Below are 24,515 nucleotides of genomic sequence, written 5' to 3' on the forward strand. Positions count from 1 at the left end.
TTCGTCATGACTAGTGAAGTAAAAAAATATACTTGAGAAATATTGTATTGAGCTCATCTTACTATTTGTGATTCATCTGTTCTTGCTTCGATGGCAGAACTACGTGCGAAGTAATCGAGTAGTTAATGTGATGTTTTGTGAAGGCAATAACGAGGTGAGTTTTTTAATTTTTTGTTATTTTAATAATAATTATTGTATCGTTACATTTTCTTGTGGCAAAAGCGGATATTACTTTTTTTTATTTTTATATGTATAGAGCAGACATTCAATGAATACGGAAATAATAGCGACAATGATTAAAAAATTTAGACCTAATTGCGTGATTAAAACGATTATATTTGAAATATTTTCTGTGTATTTTTTCAAAACAAACTTTGATTTTATGCGCTAATGAATTGAAGAAGAGCGATAATCATCATATAGAAAACAATTGATAGGCAACGTTATTGTTTCAAAAGGGTTTATTTCCTCAGATTCGCGATTGAAACTAAGTTTTTTTATTATTTATTTTCTAAAGTATTAATTAATGCTATTTTGCTATATTGATTATTTATTATATTGATACATTTTTCATATTTATTAAAATTAAATGTCTTTATTCTTGATAAATAAAAAAATATTGTTTAGAAACGCAATATCACATTTTTTAATAACGCAATATTATTAAATAAATATAAATGAATTATATAGAGCTTGAATTAAATTTTTTATTATTAATATGAAATTTATTTTAATTATTTATAAAAAATAATATTACAAGAAATTGTGAAATCAAAAAAATGTTTTAATTTAACTTTGTTATAGAATGCCAATACAGGCACCACAGTGGACTGAATTTCTTTCTTGTCCAGTTTGCTGTCATGACTTTGATGTGGCCATACGTGGTCCAATATCTTTAGGATGTGGTCATACAATATGTCGTACGTGCCTTGCAAATTTACATCGTAAACAATGTCCTTTTGATCAGGTAAATATTATTGTCATTATATCTAATTATATATAATATATTATCATTGTTTATTATATATATATAACATATATTGCACATATTATATCTAATAAAATTATTTTTATTATTAAGTAAATTTGAAAGATATTATACAAATTATGTTTTTATTTTAATTTTATAATTTTTATATTATTTTTATATTTAAATAATAATTTATTTATATTATATGTATTTTAGAGTATTATTAATACAGAAATAGAAAGATTACCAGTAAATGAAGCCTTATTACAATTAGTGGGAAATTCTGTTCCCACAAATATTGCAACAGCTTATCAAAAATTACTACCACCTGAAGATCATGCTAATTATTTGGTTGCTAAACATTGTATTGAGGAACTTGCTTTATATCTCAAACCATGTCAGACAAATCCTTCTTTAACCACAGGTAATGTTGAAAATAATAAATTATTTAAATAATTTAAAATTGAAGATTATATATATGTTATATTAAACAATAGGTGCAGGACTTGTATCTCGACCTATGCAAAGAAAATTAGTAACTTTGGTGGGTTGTCAATTAGTGGAACCAGAAGGAAGAGCACGTGCAGTAAGAGCAGCTAGAAGTTTAGGTGAAAGATCTGTTACAGAATTAATATTACAACATCAAAATCCACAACAACTTAATGCTAATCTATGGGCTGCTGTACGAGCTCGTGGATGTCAATTCCTTGGACCAGGTATATTAAAATAATTAGATAATAATAATAAATATAAATGAAAATATAATAATGATTTTTTTTTATCAGCAATGCAAGAAGAAGTATTGAAACTTGTTTTATTAGCATTGGAAGATGGATCTGCTCTTTCTAGGAAAGTGTTAGTTATGTTTGTGGTTCAACGTTTAGAATCACATTTTCCTCAAGCTTCTAAAACCAGTATAGGACATGTTGTACAATTGTTATATAGAGCAAGTTGTTTCAAGGTAAAAAATGTTCTTCATTTGATAATAAGAAATATATTATTAAAAACTTAAATAAAACATTTAATTAGGTATCTAAACGAGAAGGAGATTCATCATTGATGCAGTTAAAAGAAGAATTCAGAACATATGAAGCATTAAGAAGAGAGCATGATGCTCAAATAGTGCAAATTGCAACTGAAGCTGGTTTAAGAATAGCACCTGATCAATGGTCTGCATTATTATATGGAGATACAAGTCATAAATCTCATATGCAAAGTATTATAGATAAACTTCAAACTCCACAATCTTTTGCTCAAAGTGTACAAGAATTAGTTATTGCTCTTCAACGTACTCCTGATCCTGGACAATTAAGTAGTTTAAGACCACAATTAGAATTGCTAGCTGCGATAGATCCTAGCCCAGGTATAATTTATTATATTTAAATATTTTGTTAAAAACAAATTAAAATTTAAAATATTTAACTAATTAATTTTATTACAGAAACTGAACCTCCTACATTAGCAGAATGTCGAGCAGCATTAGAAGCTGTTAGAACTGTAGTTGCAGCATTAGTAGAGTTCATTCAACAACATGGTAATCGAAAAGCACAAGATGGTACCCATAATATAGGTCCTGGCCAACCAAAATATAAAGTGAGCATGTGTAGAGATCTCGCCCTTAGAGGATCTTGTCCTAGATCTACTAATTGTACATTTGCTCATAGTGATATGGAACTTGATAAGTAAGTATTTCTATAAAAGATTTAAGAATATATTTACATAAATATATCTTTTATCTTTATATATTTTATTAATTTTTTTTTATATATTTATTTATTTTTTCGCTAGATATAGATCAAAAAGTCGAAAATTAAATCTCAGATCAAGTTTACCTGGAAACAATAATTCAGATATAAAAACAGACAAATCAGTCAATGGATCAAATAAAACATTCAAACAAAGTGATGATCTATCTTATCATTCTATAAAATCGCATGATAATTCTCATAGAGAAAGTAAGTATTTCTAACATAAATAACATAAAAAAATTATTTTTTATTAAAAAAATAATTATATTTCTTTTAGATTTTAATTCTATGAACAAAATTAATCCAATACAACATCATAGTCCAACAAATGAAAACAATTTTATTGGATCATTGACAAATTATATGCTACCATCTCAAGGAATGTTGCCTATGGTATCAACAAAAAATATGGATGTACATTGTTCTCATTATATTATGCCTAATACACCTGTTGATTACACAGCACCTAATCTTAATATCTGGGATTCATCACAGATTTCATCTAATATGACAAATGGAATTTCTAATACTAAAAAAGTAATAAAATTTTTTTTTATGTTTTAGTAATCTTTTCTATATATATTAAAATATTATTTATATTATTATAGCAGCGAACAGTTGCCAAAACATTAGCAATGTTATTGCAACGTAGGATGGAAATATTAAATCAACTTGAAACAATTGTCAACAAACAAGTGCCACAGATGAAACCGGTACGATTCTTCAATTAGATTTATAATGAAAATAGGATATATATCTTTTATTATTTTTATAATATTATGTACAGAATTACGATATACAAGGAGATACATTATCATCGAATTTCTCTATATGGACAAATACACCAAATAATCCTATGATTCCTTCAACAAATATGAACTGTAATAATAATTTCCGATGCGCAGATCCTATTCTATTTGATGATGAATTTGTGCCATTTGATGCATCATCTAATAGTAAATATGGACCAATTTCTAAATTATCTAAAAATTTAATCAGGTAATAATATTATTTTATTCAATTTTTTTGAAAGTGATATTATTAGTATATATATTATATATATTATTGTTATATATATTGTTATAATAAAATAATTTTTTTTAGATCTACAAATGGTGTACAATCTGCTAATTTTTATACAGATGGAGGAACATCTCCTACAATATCTACTTATCGACCTATGCCTACAAGTTCTATTACATCTTGGTATTATGGTAATCAACGTAAGTATAATTAGCAAAATACAAAAAAATAAAGAGAAAGAAATGTAAAAAATATAAAATTAAATTAAAGAATCGACTTCTAATGCAGCTTATGCTACTATTGATACAAATGGAGGAATACAATCGATTAATAATAGTGGTTTTGGAGATAGTTATATCACATTCGGTCGCAACGTATCCGATTCGTCAACGCATACACAACTTCCACGACCGGATTGCATGTCTAAAGAGTAAACTAATTTTTAATAATTATTTTCGCAATAATTATTTGAAATATTTAATTTTATTATATATAATTAAATTTATTTTAGTTTAATTCTTGAATCGCAAAAGGTAAAACAACAATTAAAGCATCTTGAGAAAAAAATCAATGATTTAAAGGTATTGTTCAATTCTATTATCTATTTTTGACTATTGTTTTCAAATAAAATATTATTAATATAAAACATTTTCAGCTTGCTACACAAGGAGCAACCTTTACGGCAGGAGAAAGGTTAGCACAAGAATTACAAATGATTGAAGCTGGTATTAGAGAAAAAGAAAAAGATGTACGAAATTGGAGCCCATATGGTACTACTATACCTTGGATTCAATCAACAAATAATTTGTTAGGTTCTCAAAGTTTTAATCAAGATTATAAGCCTGAAGAAGTAAGTTATATTATTGAGTTTTTGTATTAATAAAATAATGTATAATATGTATTAAATATTTTATTTATCTTTGTAAAAATGATAAAAAAAATTTATATAAAATTTGAAATTGGTTCTTAGGAAGATACATATGAGGCAGGTATTGCAAATGACATGCGGGAATTAGAATTACGATGGGAATTTGAATTGCAAGAACAGGAAAAACATTGGTCAAGTGAAGAGGACAACTCTAAAAAATAATAGTAAGATAGTAAGTCTTACTATATTAATTACTTTTTAGATCTGACCATTATATGTTCGAACATGTTTTTTTAACATGTGAAAATAATTTTTTTTCTGTTTCTTCCTCTTTTGTTTTTGCGAACTTCCATGCATTAGCATGTTTACATTTTTTCAACAAAATGACTGAAAATAAGTGTACTTTTTACTCTTTGCATAAAAACATTATTGCTATTGTAAACAAAATCAAAAGAAAATCACAAACATTTTAAACATTATCGAATAGGTAGAAAAATTTATCATCCCTACTTTAATTAAAGTGAAAATTTTTCCATCAATATAGTGTAATGTAAAGTGGATTTCCCATATATTATGCTTTTATAAATCTTGATAATATTAATCCTTTAATTATATGAGAATGTTGTTTTTTTTCTTTTTTTTTTTCTTTTTTTTTTTCTTTTTTTTTAATAATAAAAACTAGTTGTAAATATGTAAAATTTCAAAGAAAAATTTGTTAAAGGCATCAAATATTCATGATAGTAATTGTCATTTAGTTATGCAGGAAGTCGCATATTATTTTAATTTTGATAGCTACAGTAGAAATCTATTATAAAGAAAAATCAATGTAAGAAGTGAGAGTTAGCTGCCGCATTGAAATTACATTTATAGAACCGGTGAAAAGTTGATGTTCCATTATGGATTATATCATAGTGGGAACATTCATTGACAAAATAAATTAAAAAAATGAGAGCAGATTTGTTAAAATTTAACAGAAATTAATGTCAGTGTTTTATAAACATGACAGGGCGTAGTATATTTTGGGTTAATCTATTGATGTGTAATGCTTTTGATTAATTTGATGATTTTTAAATATATTATAGAGGAAGATATTTTAAACAATTTTTTTCTATATAAATATATAATTGCTCAGCTTAATTTTCAAGATATTTACAAAAAATAATGTTACTACAATAAATTGAATTTTGCCTATATCATGACATATTTAAATAGGATCAGCATTTATTCTACATTATTATAACTCATACTTAAAATGTGCTTCGATATTTGGTATCTATCATTATCATTTTGGTCATTATAATTTTATTTGCTCAAGAATTTTTGCATTTCATAAATCTTTTAAATTCCAAATTCTTAATGGATAAATATTAAATGTAGTAATTTTTGTAAAATATCATATATATATAATATAATAATTTAATCATTTTTTGTAAATATTTTGAAAATTTAAATTGAGCATAATTGATTATATATATAGGAAAAGTTCAAAAAATTTGAAAATCTTGTTTTCTATGATATATTTAAAAATTATCAAAACTCATAAGCGTTATACATTGATAAGTTTACCTATATTTTGTTTATATGTTTGCACAATGAAGCAAAGGATATTATATTACTGATACATTCGGAAAGAATGCTATTTAACCTGCAACGAGGTTATATGATAAATATACGAATACATATAGGTGTTATGCATACATGAAATTAACATATTCTGTTAAAATTTTGCATAATTAAAATATATATTGCTTTTAATATAAATAAATAAGTAAATATATATAATAATAAATAAATGTGTGTATGTATGTATGATGTACACACACCACACATGCGCGCGCGCACACACACACACACACACAAATTTTTTTAGCCGATATAACAAAATTTTATAAAATACTTAATTTTCTTATTGTACTTCGTTTCACGATTCATGTTTTCATATTTGAAAATATGTTTCCAAATAAAACACGGTAATTTGTACATCGTAATATATTTTGTTCTAACTATATTAGTAAGATATTAATTTCAATTTTAAGTATGCTTTTTAATATAAATTTGAGTTTCGAAATTTTCTTTTTTTTAAAATTCATTTATTGAATAATTTATAACATAGATTTTCAGATCAATATTATCTAAACGAAATTAATTGAATATTGATAATATTATAAACAAAAGCAATTGAGATATTTTTTTTTTATCATTAACTTTTTTTAATCAAAGTTCTATTTCACGTTTTGAATACAAAATGTTACAGTTTTGAATTAAAAAAAAAAAAAAAAAAAAAAAAAAAAAAAAAAAAAGAGAGAGAAATTTATAATGTATAAAATTTTCCTTTATTTGAAAATATATAATGAAAAAAATTAACTATAAATTCCATTTGTGCCTGGTAAAAAACATAGTATTTTATTTATTTGCTATAGTTAATTGATTTGAAATAATGGTTTTTAAATATATATTTAATATAATAGTTATTATATTCAATTTATTATTATAGCAGAATAATGTAAGAAAAATTTTTATAACTTTTTTTTTTTTTTTTTTTTTAATTTATATTTATCAAGTGAAATAGAGTTTGAAAATCACTAATTTGAAATTATTATGGAGTGAAATTAATACTATAAATAAACTGTTATGCGAGCTGCAGCTCTCACGTTTGTAAACATGTTCGATTTACGGACTTACGAGAAGTACTGAACAGTCACATTGGCTTCCTCTTAACTATCAATTTAATTTTTTATGCTAGGTATAATTTAATGTATGCAATATTGGCATACTATTCTTATTTAATTATTAAAAACTGAAAAAAGAAAAATGAAATTAATATTTTTTACAACAAAAATCAAATGAGATATTTTATTTTATGGATGACAAATTCATATTCTTAAAATCTATTCTTTGTATTTGATATAACATAATATCTTTTTCTCTTATTAAAAAATTAATTCAATTAATATTAATAATATTTTGTATATATGATACAAAATTTGATCAAACTAAATGCATTGATCAAGTTGTAACTTTTTTATGATATAGTGATTTATATATTACAATAGTTTTTGGTTTCTTTAATTTTTTATGAAATAATGTAGTATAGATATTCATGATTCCAGTTTTAGTGGAAGTGACATAGACTTTTTATGAAATATAAAGATCAAAAGAAATTGATCTTTCATTAAAAATGTCGTTTTATCTTGATATGCAGAACTAGATATGTTCAAGTAGAATATTATTTCTTTCAATCTAAAATGTGCCTTTTGATCATAAATAGTCACATATAAAAAATCATAAAAAACATTTTTACACATACTGATTTCAATATTTTTAAATTATGTAATGTATAGAGGCACATTACTTTGAATTATAGAAAGAAATGTAATCTAAGAACATAACTAGTTTCTTATAAAAATTACGAATAATGGTGCAATTTTATTTGTTTTATTAATTTAATGTTGCAAATTTCTTCATTTGTCACAGTATATTATGAAGTATAAAATAATATATATTAGAAAATTATAAAAAAAATTAACTTGTTCTATTTCAATATATTTAAATATGTATAAAATTACATATTTTCAATTCAAACTACAACTATGTTATTTTTAGTTATATGGAATATTCAAGAATTTTCACTTATACATCAAGTGGTTTTTTATGTTTCTATAAAATATATTTCCATTACAGATTTGAAGATATTTAACATGCAAAATATTAAACTATTTGTTCTACGTTGGAAGTATCATTGGTATTGATTATGTTTAAATTTGAAGCTATATTTATATATTTGAAAAATATGTTAGAAACTTTATTATTTATTTTGTTACTGATTTCACAGGTAAAAGTATGAAATCTTAAAAAGAAATTTATGTAGTACAAATTTTTTATTATATTTGTGAAAATAATTCTTAATTTGCTATATATTTGTCATAAGATTATATTTTGACATCATAATTAATTGAAAGAAAACATGTGACAATATTGCAGAAAGGGGCCATTTTTTTATTTCAAATATAACAAATGATGTAAAATATTATACTTATATCAAAATAATTTCTAAATTTTAAATAAAAACTTAAAAATTTTTTTATATCAATATTAGTAAATTAAATTGTAATATTTTATAATTCTGATCAAAATCATTTTTTAATGTAATATGAGAAAAAAATGTAAATGTAAAAAACAAATATAAAAATTAAATGTTCCTTTCTGTAAATGGACACTGTTTTTATAATTTGTTTATAGATATATAAGTTAAAGAATTTAAAATTCATTGCATAAAATTCTGTTTTAAATTATCTTTTGATATTTTAAATAATTCCTTTATACAAACATTTGGAAAATTTATTCAAAAACCTTAAATATTTTGTTTAAAGGAATTATAATTAACTATCTAGCAATCTATTTTTCAAAAAATGCTGTCTTTTAGCTATCTCTTTTTTTTCTTTCCTTTTTTAATTTGTTTTTATTTGTAATATGACTCGTTAATAATAAATATAGAGAATAAAAAGTGAAGAGGGCTGTGTACACTGGGAAGTAATAAGCGCAACAATACTGTTTGTGCAAGCTTCAGATTAATTGCATGTTAAACATGTCACTATGTGTATAATAATACACGCGTACCTATGTTAATGGTATGAAGCCACATACAATCTATATTAACGTTCTTTGTTTGAACATAATGAAACAATAATAATTATATACATATCGGTATATAATGCATATAGTCAGCGAGCACTTGGCACTTAGCAGTACTAATAGTACTTTTGTGACACTTATGTTAAATTAATTCCTGATTGTAAGATTTTCGTTACATTAGTTGTAAACATAATAGGCAATGCATATATATATATATATATATATATATATATATATATATATATATATTTCAAGATTTTTTTCATTAGAATTCAGAATTTTTTTTCATTAAAAATTATTTAATTAAAATCTTTTGGTAAGAAAAATTAAAAATATATATATGTTTGTTTTATTAAATTTAATGAAAGATATTAATATTAAGTAATATTATATATTCGTATTGTCTATTATGTTTGATATAATTGTTAGTCTGGCATTTTTAATGTATTTTTCTAAAATAAATAACTATGGAAAAAGTCGCATTATAATATACACATGTGATAATTTTAATAATACTACCCTGATTTCATTGCTCTAAAATATTGAAAAATAAATAAAATATTCGTATTATTGCATTCATATAAATTATATAAATTAATTACTATAAATATTTGATATATTTTATTGAAAAATGTTTGAAAAAATATTTAAATTTATATTATTATTATAATTCTACTATTTTTTTTCATTTAATATAAGCACAAAAAATTTAAAGTACGAATATTTTGATAATATACAATAGAAACATTGTTTGAGGATAATGTTCAAAATAAAATTTTTTGAACATATGTATCATCTACAACATTCATAAAGTTTATTGTATTTTCTAAAAAATGTACTATAAGTAAGAGTGTAATATATTTATCTATTCAAATGTACATTTTTCGCTACAACTACATAATTCCTATCCATTATTATGATATTATAAATTTAATAAAATATGAATTTGGAATTACAATTCGCATATAATAAACAAAAATGTATTTAAAAAAATCGCTTTGTTGTTTAAAGTGCAAAAAAATATTTCTCAAACGTATCATCAGATGGCGTCTTCAATTATTATCGAATGCGGAACAGGACATTCCAGCGGCATCGAACTTAGTTGTGCGTAGACAATTGTTCAGATACTAACGTGGGGGAAGATGATATAGTTTTACTTTATATGGTGAATATACAGTTAATTGAAACATATTTATTCAATAATCTAGAGTGTAAAGATTTAAGTTCTTTTTTTATTGTACTTATATATTATTTCTTTACATGCGCTATTTATTTTGAAAATGTAACATTTTTTAAAAATTTCCTGCTGTTTAATTTGACAACACAACATAAAAAGCAGAAAATCACGTTAATTTATTAATAGAAAGTGCGCGGATTGATTAAAAAATCAATGTCCATCATATAATACCACGTGTGTATAGTTATGAATTTCATCGTAGGCGTGTGTAACGATCGAAACGTTCCGTTTAGTAATGATATTAAGCGCTTGCTAAAAGTTTGGGAAGTATATATTGTCAAAAAATAAAAAAAATATTTTGAATAATAATATACAAGCATATATTAGAAAGAGTATCAATATTTCATAATATTGATAAAGAACAATGCCTAATGGTCGAAGAAGCGCGGTGCATAGCGTAATGCCACCGCACTATCTACATGAATTGCCGGCAGAAGACGAAAAAAGATTTGAACAAATATTTCAAAAATTAGATTTAGATGGAAATGGAAGAATTGATGTAAAAGATTTATCCAAGGCACTTCGTGATGTGGGTGTCGATAAATATTATGCGGAGGTATATATAATTTTATAATCTTTCATAAAAAATGTTAATAGCATACAATCGGATTATAGATATGCAACTTTCAAATATCGAATGAAAGTCATTACTTATATGATAATTCTATTCTTTCTATTCTTTAAATCAATATTTAAATGTATTATGATTTCATTTTTTTGTATTATTATTAAATGTAATTGAAAATTTATAAAATTATTTATTTTATATTTTATATATATATAATAAAGACATTCATATTAAGCGATAAATATTTATTGCAGATATTACATTAAAATTAAAAATATTAACTCTTAATAATAAATAATATATGTTTTACATATCATATTTTAATTTTTAATGATTTCAATAATTTCGATAAAAAAATTATTTTGTTAATTTATAAGAAATGGTATTATTTAAATATTAATTTTAAATAATAATAGGTAAAAAATAAAAGCAATAAATAGTGTTATAAATTAATATTTATTATAAGATAAATTGAATGATTTAATTGTGATATATAAGCAAAGTTCTGAATTCTTAAACATTTTATAAAATTTTTATTTCAATTATTCATAATTAATAATAATAATTTTGAATTTGCTAAAAGTATCAATTATTAATTTTATGTATTTGAAGAATTTTATTTAATTTAAAAAGATTGTCATGAATATTCTCGAAACCAGGGTACATATATACTTACATATAGTCGTTACTTAATACAATTTACATAGTTTCATTAAGGTTATTATCCAATTTTATAATATTTTCTAAATACAATAGAATATTTTAATATGTAAATTCATAAAAGTTTTTATTTGTTTATCAATAAAAAATATATAAATTTTTCATTTCATAAAAAATGAACAAATTTGTAATCGTATTGGCTTATAAATCTTATATAATTCAAAAGTTTTTTTTTTTTTTTCAGAGATTTTTAGCCAGATCGGATAGTACTAAGAGTGGTGATATCACACTTGCAGAATTTATACATTATGTCCGCGAACACGAAAAAAATCTGCGTTTACAATTCTCACATCTTGACACAAATAAGGATGGTCAGTAGATGTGCGAAAAATAATTATTATTTAGCGTATTTAATGGGAAAGATGTCTATACTTGTTAATTATTTCTCAAGAAATTTCTATATGAAATAATTTTTTATCCAGTAATTCTAAACATAATTCTAATAAAATATGTTTAATAATATGATATTAAATATTATCTTTTGCTTATGCTATTATCTAAACTTTAAAAATCATTTTAAGTCTTTTATGATATTTCATTATTAATAGTCTTCTGATCTCTAATAAAATTTTTATTAGAAATTGTAATATGATTTTTAAAATTAATCAGAATTTATGGATTAAAAAGTATAATAATATTAATGAAAATCGTACATATAACTATATATAATCAATTTTTTATTTAAAATTATACGTATAACCAAAGTTTTTAAAAATTTTTATGCTATAAATTATATATAAACGAAAATATGAAGAAAATATGAAGAATTTGATTAATTTTTTTAAATGGAATTTCACGTAAAAATTTTTTAAAGAATAAAAAATAACTTTATACAAATAATAACTTATAAAACATATTCTATAAATAATATAATTATTGAATGCATCTATAATTATATAAATAATTATTGAATGCAATCTTAATGATAATCAAATAAATTATTATTTAAAAATCCATAAAATAATAATAATTATTATTATTGTTGTTGTTGTTGTTGTTGTTATTGTTATTCTTTTTCTTTTTCTTTATTACTTTTTTCTATCGATATAAATCTTATTTAGTATAATTAAATTATAACATAATATATTTTTTATATTATCATATCGTCAATTCGTAGGTAAAATTGATCTAGAGGAATTAATAAAAGCATTTGAAGAATTGGGAATAAAAATGGATTTCAATGAAGCGAAAAAATTATTGCAACGGTAAGTTTAATATAAATTTTATTTTTATTTTTATATCTAACATACATAATATGTGTAAATTTGTTATTTATATAAATATGAAAAGAATGAAATACAATTTATAATATTGATTTATAGGATGGACAAAGATGGAAGCCTCACTATAAGTTTTAACGAATGGCGAGATTTTTTGCTTTACGCGCCAAGTTCTGATCTTTTGGGTCTTATCGAATATTGGCATCATACAAATGTAAGTAATTAATATAATTTATATATAATAAATTATAAATTAAACATACACTATTTTATATGTTATTATAAGTATACACATTATATAAATACTTATGAATTTATAATTATATATCTATATATTATATATACTATATCTATCTATATTAACAAAAAATTATTACTTTATTATTCTATGTGTTGAAATATAAATTTAATAATACAAATAACTCCAGAACTGTTTGCACTTTATATTAATTGTACAATGAACTTGTGAGTGTAATTTATATATATATATATATATATATATATATATATATATATATATATATGGGAAAATGATTGAATTGATCAAGTTTCTGATTCGTCAACAAAGAGGGCTCGACCAAAGATGTGACGTAGCGATTGTCATTTAAAATGACCTTGATAGTTTGCAGCTGTTTCTATCACCTTTCCCCACTATATCGTATTCCTTGCTCTTTTTAACTTAATTTCACACGCATGCGCTATTGAAGTTAGCTTTTCTTACACATGCGCTGTTTTAATTTTGCAAAACTGACTTATTGATAATCATAGTTCTACTAACCAAAGAAAGATTGAGAAATCGAATGATGTTTCGTGTATATGAAATTTAAATTTTTTAAATGTAATTCATACTCCATCAATATAGTTCGATATTTCAGATAGTGAAAATGTTAGTTGAAAAGTAAAAGTGATGAAATAAAAGATATCGCAGACGGAATTTTCAATTATTTTTCTTTTCTGCTTTTATTTAATAGAGAGAAAATCATTAAATAATTCAATATATTAATGATAAAAGGAGCTATTTGAAATATTAATAATTTAATTATAATTTCATAAATTATATTGCATTTTATATTTTTTGTCAAATACTTAATCATTACTGGACTATATTAGCAATTAATTATAAGTAAAAACGTAATTTTTATAATTATACATTTAAAAAAATAATATAAAATAAAAATAATTTAAAATGAGATTATTGTTTATTAAACATTGTTAAAAACATTATATTTTAAATAATAATCAATAACAAAAAGAACAATGATAAAAATATTTTATAATTGCTATAAGCAATAAAATAAATTAAATATTAGATATATAATGAAAATATATAATGAAGTATAATAAAAAGTATTATAATTTTATTATCATTTAATTTAAATTTAATCACAAAAGCAGAATTTTTTATTATGATGAAGTATTTCGCAATATTTCGTCAGCCGTATATATTTTATGAAATCATCATCTGTTCCAAAGTTTCATACTATGAATTTTAATTATAAAATAAATACAAAATTAATATTTAAATTTAAAATTAAAAATTTTTTATTAAAAATGTTTGAAACTTAAATAGATAATTTATAACTATAAAAAAAGGTAAAATATATTTTTATAAATCACATTTTTTTTTATAAATATATGTTGCATATATTATTGATATATAATTATTTTTCGAAAATTAATTTTATTCATAAATTAAAAAATTTTAAGTACTTTTCTAAAATGAAATAATATTTTTGAATAAAGATTTATTATTCAATTTTGTATTATTTTAAATGATATATTATATTAAATGATATAAATGTGTCATAAAATGACACATTTCATTATTGAATAAAGATCTATTATTCGATTTTATTCTTTATTATTTTGGATGATATATTATTATAGAATTTTTCAGTATTCATGTAATGCATGTGTTATGTTGAAATATTAGAATATATATATATATATATATATATATATATATATTGTGTGTATATATATAGTCTAACTGTCTATATTGTAATATCCATCCATAGATCTATAATATATATGGATATATATATAAATATATATAATTTAATATATATATCTTCTATATATAAGTTATAAATATTACGTAAAAATCAATATTACATAAACAAAATTTAATTTTTATGTTTTATACTCCATCTCTTTATTTTATTTGTAGATTTATGGCTATTATTATGGCTATTATAAAAAATATATAATGTATGTGATTGAATAATTCATTTTTTACGATGATTTTTATATCGAAATAAACTTCCACATGAAGAGAAGCCACGTGCTTATATGTCCTTCTCAAATATGTTAATATGTCAATTACAATACACAATTGCTCTAAATTGGAATATTAACAAGGGATTAAATTTTTGTAATATTGTGTTATTCGTCATTGTTAATTTATTTGAAAATTAATTTTATTAAATATTTTAACAAAGATGTAGAAAAAATTATTTAATTTCAAATTACAAATTTCATTGATTCGAAAATTTTATTAACATCATAATCATAAAATTTTTTTATTCATATTTTTATATTTTTATGTATTTATTATTAATATATTGATAAAATATTATATAAATAATAGATTTTTCAATAATATAAATTAACCATTAAATTATAACAATTACTTCAACAAATTATAAAACTAATTTATAATGAATTCATATTGAAATTACTTTAAGAAATGTGACGCACACTGTAGATATTGCAAGAAAATAGTGGGGCAGGGGAGGGGGGGCTTTCTCGACTAAACGAAAGATATCTTTGTTTCAATTCTTATACTATTTCTCGATGGTACTTTTTAGTCTTGAGATTGGACTCCGAGCTCTCAAATCACTGACTAATGGCGAGGCTCGTTACATCTAATTCTCTTGTATTCGACAAGTTTTGCCTATTATTATTTATGTTTTCATATCTATCCTTATGTTTGTTTCGCGATCTTAAAAATATTGAATCTGTTAAATTTTAGTTCAACTTTTCGGTATAAAAAGAAGAAAATTTAGTGAATATAATTCTTATTGATTTTTACTTCTAAAATAATGTATACATTAAAAAATTCAGGATTTTTGAAACATGATTATATTTCATCTACTTGTCCGGTTTGTGAGGAATTTCTTCAAAATTATCATGAATTATTGCAAAGGGTAAGTGTTTATTCTTATCCAATAATAATATAACTATATATCGAAATAAATAATGAATTAAAAAAATTGTTAAAATTAATTCAGTGCAATTTTGATTTGTCTTAAATTTTAAATATAGTATTTTTAAAAAGGAAAAAGGATTAAAAATATAATTTGTTTTTGTAACAATTAATTTTTATTATTTTATATTTTTATAGAAACTTCATTTTATAAATTGTAATGAAATTTCTTTTCAAAATTTCTTAAATAGGCAATTTTTGTATATATATGTCTACTTATATCTATAAGAGGTTATAATTGCGTAGAGGTTATGGCTGAAAATATCACGTGGGAAATGATCAAAAAAGCGAAAATTCAACACAAATTTATTCTATGTTATCTTTTAAGACATAGTTTTGTATAATTAGTTTAATTTTGGTAAAACTTTAACAAAACATTTTTTTGCATCAAATTATTAAAACTTAACATAAGAATATTATGAATAATAATTACTATTAATAATTCAATGGCTTTCTCTATAGAGTAAATGACAGTTAATATAACAAATATATGTTATATAAATATTTTATTCTTAAATATACTAAAAAAAAATTTTTTTATTATAAAAAAACTTTATTAAATTCTTTTAAGCATGTTTGATATGTAGAAAATAAGATTTATATTAATTACGAATTATGTTCAATATTCGTAAAATATTATATGATGATCATTAATGTTAATTCTTTTTTTTCATTGATTTGTTTTAAATTATTTTGTATAAACATTTCTGTCGCTATGTGTATAACTTTACGCGGGAATTTTTATAATTCAAGAACTCACAATAAAAATCATTTTGTTTAATTTGTATAATTTTAATTATATAATTCATAATTTAATGATTTAATTATATACAAATAATATGATAATGATGAATTAATATTTTGTTGATGAAAATTTAATTTATTACATGAATAAAAATTACAGTTCTGAAAAAAATAAAAAATTGACGAAGATAATTTCTATTATAAACTATTTTAGACAATTATTTTTATTTAGCACATATATTATGATATCAGAATTTAAATTTTTTAATAATTACAAATGAAACTCCAATAATTAAATCAAGAAATTTCAATATTCATAAAAATATTTATAATAAATGTTTAGTTTTAATATTAAATAGTACATATCTTTGTTAATTATAAAAAAATGAATTCAAACTTTCTTTTAATAGATATTATATTATTTTATAAATATGTATAATTTATTTAATTAACTTGATATAATAAAATAATATTGAAAATTAAATGAAAATGTAATTTTACTATTATTATAGCTATTCTTTGCGTTAGTTTGCAGTAGTACTTAAACAATACTTAAATTTATAAGTATTTTATAATTAAAATAGCAATTTTAAAAGTTAAAAATTTTGATATCTTCATAGTTGTGATATTTAATTAATTTAAGATATTAAAAATTATTTTTTATTAATAATATACTTTTTTTTATTTTTATCTTGGATATATTATTTTTCTTCATTATCTTCTATGTATATTGGTGTTTTTTCTATTAATAATTCAATTTTTTTCATAAAATATATTATTTTAATTTAATAACTCAAATTTGTAATGCATCTAATTATTTTTATAAATTAAAATGCATTTTTCTTTGATTTATCTTATAACTCTTAAACAAGAAATCAATTTTTACTACATGATAAATCAATAAAGTTTTTATAATTGTTATTTATATTATATTATTACAATGTTTTTACAGTAATATATATAGATATTCAAAAAAATAAAAAATATTATTCATTATAATATTTGAAAAATAAATATCTATTTAAATGAATAAATATCTAATTATATTCATAAAAATTCGATTTTGTATATTTATGATAAATGTTTATGATAAAAATTTTACAGTTTAATTGTAAAAAATTTTAAATCAAATTAATGTGATTCAATCATTAAATCAAATTGTGATTTATGAAAATTTAATAACATATTGTATGTTGGATTATCAAAAATTATGTTTCAGAGATATTTAAAAATATTATATAATTTTATATAATTATGTTTTATATTAATACAAAATTCATTCATATATAAAAAAATACTTATTAAAATAACAATCATTTTAAATTCTCACAAAAATGAATAACAACATTCATTTATATGTTAAAGAAATTAATATTACAATTCTATATTTTTGTAAATATAAAAATCGCGAAAATATATATATATATATATATATATATATATATTGAAAAAAAATTGATAATATTATAAAACAAATATATTTAATATCTCAGTATAAAGTAAGTATTGCAGCTAGTAACTGGGCAATTGTTATCTGACACTTGAGTCGGAATATCGATTTTCCTTAAGTTCTAACTGTCATTAAGTATTTCCATTTGTATTTTATAATTTAAAACAACATATTTCCGCATATATTTTATTGCACTTCGATATGATTTTTGATAAAAAGCAAATTAGTATAATTATTAAAAAATTTTTATTTTTAATAGAAATATAAAATAAGTAATAATAAATAAATAAGTAGCAATAATAAAAATTGATATTTTTTCATTTAAAAAGAAATTAATAATTTGATATCGAATTTAATAGATTTTTAATTAATCTGATCAAATATTATTTTAATCAAAGCACACTTAGATTAATTTGATGTACACGTTAAGATTAATCCAAATTAATATTTATTTTATACAGGAAAAATATATTTATATATATATATAATTTCGATATTTTCGATATTGAAGTAAAAAGAAAATTCTTAAATCAAAATCAAATTATTATTAAATTATATAATATATCCTAATTAAATTATTCTGTTTTATTAAAAATAATAAAAAATTTCTTACATTGGAAGAATATTAGTTATATTGAAGGAGATTTTATAACTAACATTAGGCAAGACATCAAACTATTTATTGGCTTGTAGCCCGACTTAACTATAGGAAACTACTTCTTTATATCTTTTGGTCTTTAAATTTATCCAATTTTAACTAGAGTTTTATACAACATCGTGTAATCTTCAAAAAAAAAAAAAAAAATAACGAAAGATCCATTCAATGATGGACAGCATAGATATCGATACAGATATCGCACTTCAGTTTTACGTAAAGTTAAGTATTTACGATTGATATATTTTCAATTCATTTTATTTAATGTTGATTAATTTGACAGTTCTAAAAAGAACTGTATTTTATGTTTAAAAGTAAATAAACATATTTTATTGTAAAAATTATTTTATATATTTTTTATTTATTTTTAATTTTATTATATATTATTTATATATTATTTCAAACTTACTAACATTTATTTTTGTAACATATTGAGTTATGATTTAAGATTGAACAAAAATATATATATTTTTTGTATTAATTATGGTAATTAGAAAATTTTTTATAAAGTTATAAAAAATTTAAATTATAATTTTAATGATTAATGGATATCGTTGTGAATTTTTTTTTCACACAAAACATTGATAATAGTTGCTTGTGTAATCAATCAAAAGCATGCAAGGTCGAAATCTAATTTAGTGAAACCTTATTGCATCAAGGTCTTTTGTAGTTGTTTCTATTTTTCTTATACATAACTTGTCCAGATAAAAATGAAATCTGAATTTTCATTGTTTTACAATAGAAAATATATCAAACAAAAAAAACAATTTCGTTAAAAAATTCATTAAACATTTAATTTATTGTGATTTAATAATTTTATTTTTAAAAAAATAGAATATAAATAAATGAAATGAAAATAAATAATACGAATTTTTATTTTGAATGCTTATCTGAGATATATATATATATATATATATATATATTATGTTAATGATCATATCTATATTCAAACATAGGACTTTTAAAAATAAACATATAAATGGTCGAATTGATAGTAAATATTCGTTTTTTTAGAAAGTTAATGTTAATTTGTTACATATTTAACTATTTGCCATGAATGCAAATGATGATGATTAATTAATTAAATTAAGTTTATAAAACTGCTAAACATTTTTCTTTTCTGTATTTTTATCTATTTTATTTCATTCATTTAGATCTAATGAACAAAATTTTATTAAAAATTATTTTCAAAATTATATTTATATAATAGAATTATTCAAAATTTTGATTTAAAATATCAAAATATTTTTTAAATATGATACATATTTTATGATTAAAATTTAAAGAAATCAGTTTTATAGTATGTCATCTAATATTAGCTATGTAATACTTTTTTTTAATAATATGATTATTAAAAAAAGAAAAGATTAATTGTAAAACATGATATAATGTTTATAATAAATAAAACAGTTCAAAATCCATGTCTGAAAAAAATAATCTGAAAAATAAATATAATTGATCGGAGTTCAAGAATTATCTGACACGTGCAAACTACTGGTTCAAGCAAAACATAGCTAGCTATGTATTTTAACTAAACTGAAGAGGATCAATGGATTAATTTAAAATATGTTGAAGAATATTTTTCAAATAATGGTTAAAATTATTTTTTTAAAATTGAAATTAAAATTAATGATTTTTTAATAAATTTTGAAATATTTATATCCGAGTATTTTTAAACTAATATAGATCGTAATCTAGATATAATTATAAATTATTAAGATTTTTTTTATATATTTTGGCAACAATGACAAAAATATACATTTATGCCTAATTGCTAGATGTCAATCACAGAATATGGCGGGTAAAAGATTAATCATTAATGAATTAATCATGCACGATTTATCAAAGTTTAAACTACATTTTCGCGGTACAATTTTTTTCAATATGCAAAGCGGTGGTTCATTTTCGGTGTGTTCATTAATAAGAGCATGTATTCATACAAAAAGATAAATTTTAATAATTTCATTGGTTACTGTTCTTTTTTCAGTATATGGATATCGGGGAAGATATTGGTGTCCCCGAGGATTTTACAACTGGTGAGATGGTCTCCGGAATGTGGTGGCGACATTTGGTGTCCGGTGGCGTAGCAGGTGGTGTATCACGCACATGTACTGCACCTTTAGATCGTATTAAAGTTTATCTACAGGTAGGTTTATAAGAATATTTCAGATATACAAAAATCATTAATTTATCAAACAATATTTAACTTAATATATAACATATTAAATTTAAAGAGGATAAGAAATTAAATTTAAAAAAAGAAATTTAATTATTAATAGAAATTAAAAGATAAAATTACAGTTTAATAAATAATATAATCATAATATTGGATAGATTAATAATAGATATTAAAAAATATAAATATAAAATAAAAAATAATCAAAATTAAATGTATTCAGTTCTGTTTGTTTTACAAAAAAGAATATTTTCAGGTGCATGGAACACGACATTGCAAAATCAAAAGTTGCTTCAGATATATGCTTCGTGAAGGTGGTTCTCTTAGTTTATGGAGAGGAAATGGTATAAACGTACTTAAAATCGGACCAGAAAGCGCTTTGAAATTTATGGCCTATGAGCAAATTAAAAGAGCGATTAAAGGAGATGATGTTAGAGAGCTTGGACTCTACGAACGATTAATGGCGGGATCATTAGCTGGCGGAATTAGTCAATCAGCTATATATCCACTTGAGGTATATAATTAACAAATCATAATATCTAAAATATTTATTATTTTATAATGATATTATTCATGATATTATAGGTACTCAAAACTAGATTTGCACTTAGAAAAACAGGAGAGTTTTCAGGTTTAGTAGATGCAACAAAAAAGATATATAAACAAGGAGGTTTAAAATCTTTTTATAGAGGCTACATACCTAATTTAATGGGAATAATTCCATATGCTGGTATTGATTTGGCTGTATATGAAGTAAGTATAAAATTCAAATAATTAATATTTAATAATCTTTGGAATATTATTATTTACTATTTTTTATTACAGACTTTGAAAAATAGGTATTTACGAACACATGATAAAAATGAACAACCACCCTTTTGGATACTATTATTATGTGGAACAGCTTCAAGTACAGCCGGTCAAGTGTGCTCATATCCTTTAGCATTAATTAGAACACGATTACAAGCAGATATATCACCAGGAAAACCAAATACTATGATTGCTGTTTTTAAAGATATTATTAAAAATGAAGGAATTCGCGGTTTATATAGAGGTTTAACTCCAAATTTTTTAAAGGTATGAAATAACTTGTAACAAAATTCTAAATTCTAAATTATTAATTATATCAATTGTCTTTCTTTCTTAGGTGGCACCAGCTGTATCCATTAGTTATATAGTATATGAAACTGTTAGAGATTTTTTGGGTGTTAATATGACGTGATGATTATTTATTTTAGGTAATATTAATTTAATTAAATTATTTTTTAATTATATTATATTAAAATATACAAAATGCCAGTCGTTGGTTGGGGTATTGAGCAATTTGGCATATTTTGCCTTTTGTTACATATAACATCGCTTATTTATTGTTAACTCGATGCTTTTACAATTATTTAAGCATTTGCCATTTTTCAATTGTATCATATTATTACAATATAGAATACACATTTATAAAAGAATTTAAATAAGAAAATAAGTATAATAAGAATGGTCAACATAAAAAATTTCCAACGAGGTTTATATATTTGTGAATATATCATATTAATTAATTTAATTATATTCATTGTTATTTTTATTTTACTTCAGTAAAAAAAAAACAAAAATATAGATTCTTAATTTAAAAATAGAAATGATAGTACAAAGATAATTAGCAAAAAGTATTATGACTTATAATTTCATTTTGATTGTTTTTTTTTTTATGAAATATATAAGATCATGAAGTATGACTGGTAGTTATAATAACAAGAAGAAAAACATTCTTCATACAATAGCAGAGTTTCAAAAGTCAGATGATAAAATGCATGAAATGTAATTTTATGAAAATATAAATGAATGTATTATTTAAAAATACATTATATAATCTTACAAATTCTGAAAGTAGTAAGATCAAATTATATTATTACTGTGATATATATGATTATAAGATAAATTTTGAAAATATAATTCAATGCATAACATCCTATTAATTCTAAAAATATATTTAATTTTTAACGTAAATATCTTCCAGTATTTAATAATAATATTAATAATAATATTATAAAAATAATAATAATAATAACAATAATAATAACAATAATGATGATGATGATGATGATAGTAATAATAAATAATAATAAAATAATGATAATAATAATAATAATGAATAATGAATATAATAATAATGATGATAATAATAATAATAATAATAATAATAATAATAATAATAATAATAATAATACTGAATCCACTTATTAAGATGTTATGTTATGAGTTATTGCGAAAACTGCACTTTTATAATTTATATTATATTAAATTTTCGCGAACGAATATTTTATTCTCCATATTACATTTGTTACATATATTGTTCTTATATTAGTAACACTTTCATTAATGAATCTTGTCAATGAGTTATGTATATTCCATGTATTATAAACAATATATATTTAGGCTCCAAAGAAGTATATCGAGATATGGCATTATATCCGTGTCTGTTTACTTCTCTTTTCAGAATAATTGCAAAAATAATCATGAATCTTAAGTGAAAATGATAGAGAATAATAACTTTAAGTTTAACTTAATTGCAAGATTATTAGGTATTATTTTCATGAACTAAAGATACATTAGATTTCATTAGATTTTTAATATAAAAAATAAAGTATCACATAAAACAGTTAAAAATTACAAATATTTTTTAAAATAATTAAAACATTTTACATATTATATTATGTAAAAATATATAATGAAATTTTTGATTGCCTTTATGTTAATAGAATGTCATTATATTACAAATTGAGTTTCTTAAAATTTATATGAATTTGAAAAAAAAATTATATATTATTATTTATACTATGTAGGAAATTAAAATGTTTTATGAATTATGTATTATTATATATTATGATGAAATTGATAATTAAGTTTTGTGAAAATCATTGTGAATTAATTTTTTTTTTTTAATTTCTTTTATGACTTGATTTATCATATAATGTTTTTATATTAAAAAAATAAAAATATAAGCATAACTTATACAAATATATAAATATAAATATTTAAATATTCTATTAAATTATTGTAAAAGTCTAGTTCCTAACTAATTAACATTGGTTATTGAATTCGACTAAATGTTATCTACTAAGTATGTTACAAATGATATTCCTGCCTCGAATTATATTAATATATATTAATAATTAACTCCATATGATAATATACAAAAACATATGCATCGTATCAAAATAGTCATTTTTTGTTACATACCTATTTATCGATATTTATTCATTTTAATATAAATCACCAAAGAATATCTTTTACAATTTGCAAAA

General features: G+C 21.1%; 2 protein-coding genes across 10 annotated transcripts in view; both read left to right on the top strand.

Annotated features, from left to right (window-relative positions):
• LOC552497 (roquin-1) lies at positions 1 to 12,079 on the top strand. 4 transcript variants are annotated; one of them, XM_026446058.1, is made up of 17 exons: positions 1 to 154; positions 805 to 967; positions 1,187 to 1,394; positions 1,468 to 1,686; positions 1,756 to 1,931; positions 2,000 to 2,333; positions 2,412 to 2,652; positions 2,759 to 2,925; positions 2,996 to 3,255; positions 3,327 to 3,431; positions 3,506 to 3,717; positions 3,823 to 3,941; positions 4,012 to 4,171; positions 4,253 to 4,322; positions 4,397 to 4,591; positions 4,712 to 4,841; positions 11,951 to 12,079. In XM_026446058.1, exons 2-16 carry the CDS (start codon positions 806 to 808, stop codon positions 4,829 to 4,831), a joined length of 2,748 nt encoding a protein of 915 aa, XP_026301843.1. In that variant the 5' UTR covers positions 1 to 154; position 805; the 3' UTR covers positions 4,832 to 4,841; positions 11,951 to 12,079. The 4 variants fall into 4 exon arrangements, with proteins under 4 accessions (XP_026301843.1, XP_026301844.1, XP_026301842.1 ...); XM_026446059.1 differs by lacking the exon at positions 11,951 to 12,079 and adding an exon at positions 8,291 to 8,457; XM_026446057.1 differs by lacking the exon at positions 11,951 to 12,079 and having other exon boundaries at positions 4,712 to 5,542.
• Positions 10,262 to 24,515, top strand: part of LOC551976 (calcium-binding mitochondrial carrier protein SCaMC-2) — a 15,407-nt gene continuing 1,153 nt past the window's right edge. Inside the window, exons 1-9 of one of the 6 annotated variants that reach the window (XM_016915682.2) lie at positions 10,262 to 11,034; positions 11,951 to 12,077; positions 12,884 to 12,971; positions 13,089 to 13,200; positions 21,031 to 21,189; positions 21,476 to 21,733; positions 21,805 to 21,972; positions 22,045 to 22,296; positions 22,367 to 22,457. In XM_016915682.2, coding sequence (XP_016771171.1) covers positions 10,843 to 11,034; positions 11,951 to 12,077; positions 12,884 to 12,971; positions 13,089 to 13,200; positions 21,031 to 21,189; positions 21,476 to 21,733; positions 21,805 to 21,972; positions 22,045 to 22,296; positions 22,367 to 22,441 — 1,431 coding nt within the window. In that variant the 5' untranslated portion in view covers positions 10,262 to 10,842 and the 3' untranslated portion in view covers positions 22,442 to 22,457. Of the gene's footprint in view, positions 11,035 to 11,950; positions 12,078 to 12,883; positions 12,972 to 13,088; positions 13,201 to 15,746; positions 16,136 to 20,824; positions 20,952 to 21,030; positions 21,190 to 21,475; positions 21,734 to 21,804; positions 21,973 to 22,044; positions 22,297 to 22,366; positions 22,686 to 24,515 lie in introns of those variants that run through there. The other 5 variants (XM_026446061.1, XM_026446062.1, XM_026446063.1 and 2 more) reach the window with 5 other exon arrangements.

Source organism: Apis mellifera, linkage group LG1, assembly GCF_003254395.2.
Source record: "Apis mellifera strain DH4 linkage group LG1, Amel_HAv3.1, whole genome shotgun sequence".
NCBI classification, from domain to species: domain Eukaryota; kingdom Metazoa; phylum Arthropoda; class Insecta; order Hymenoptera; family Apidae; genus Apis; species Apis mellifera.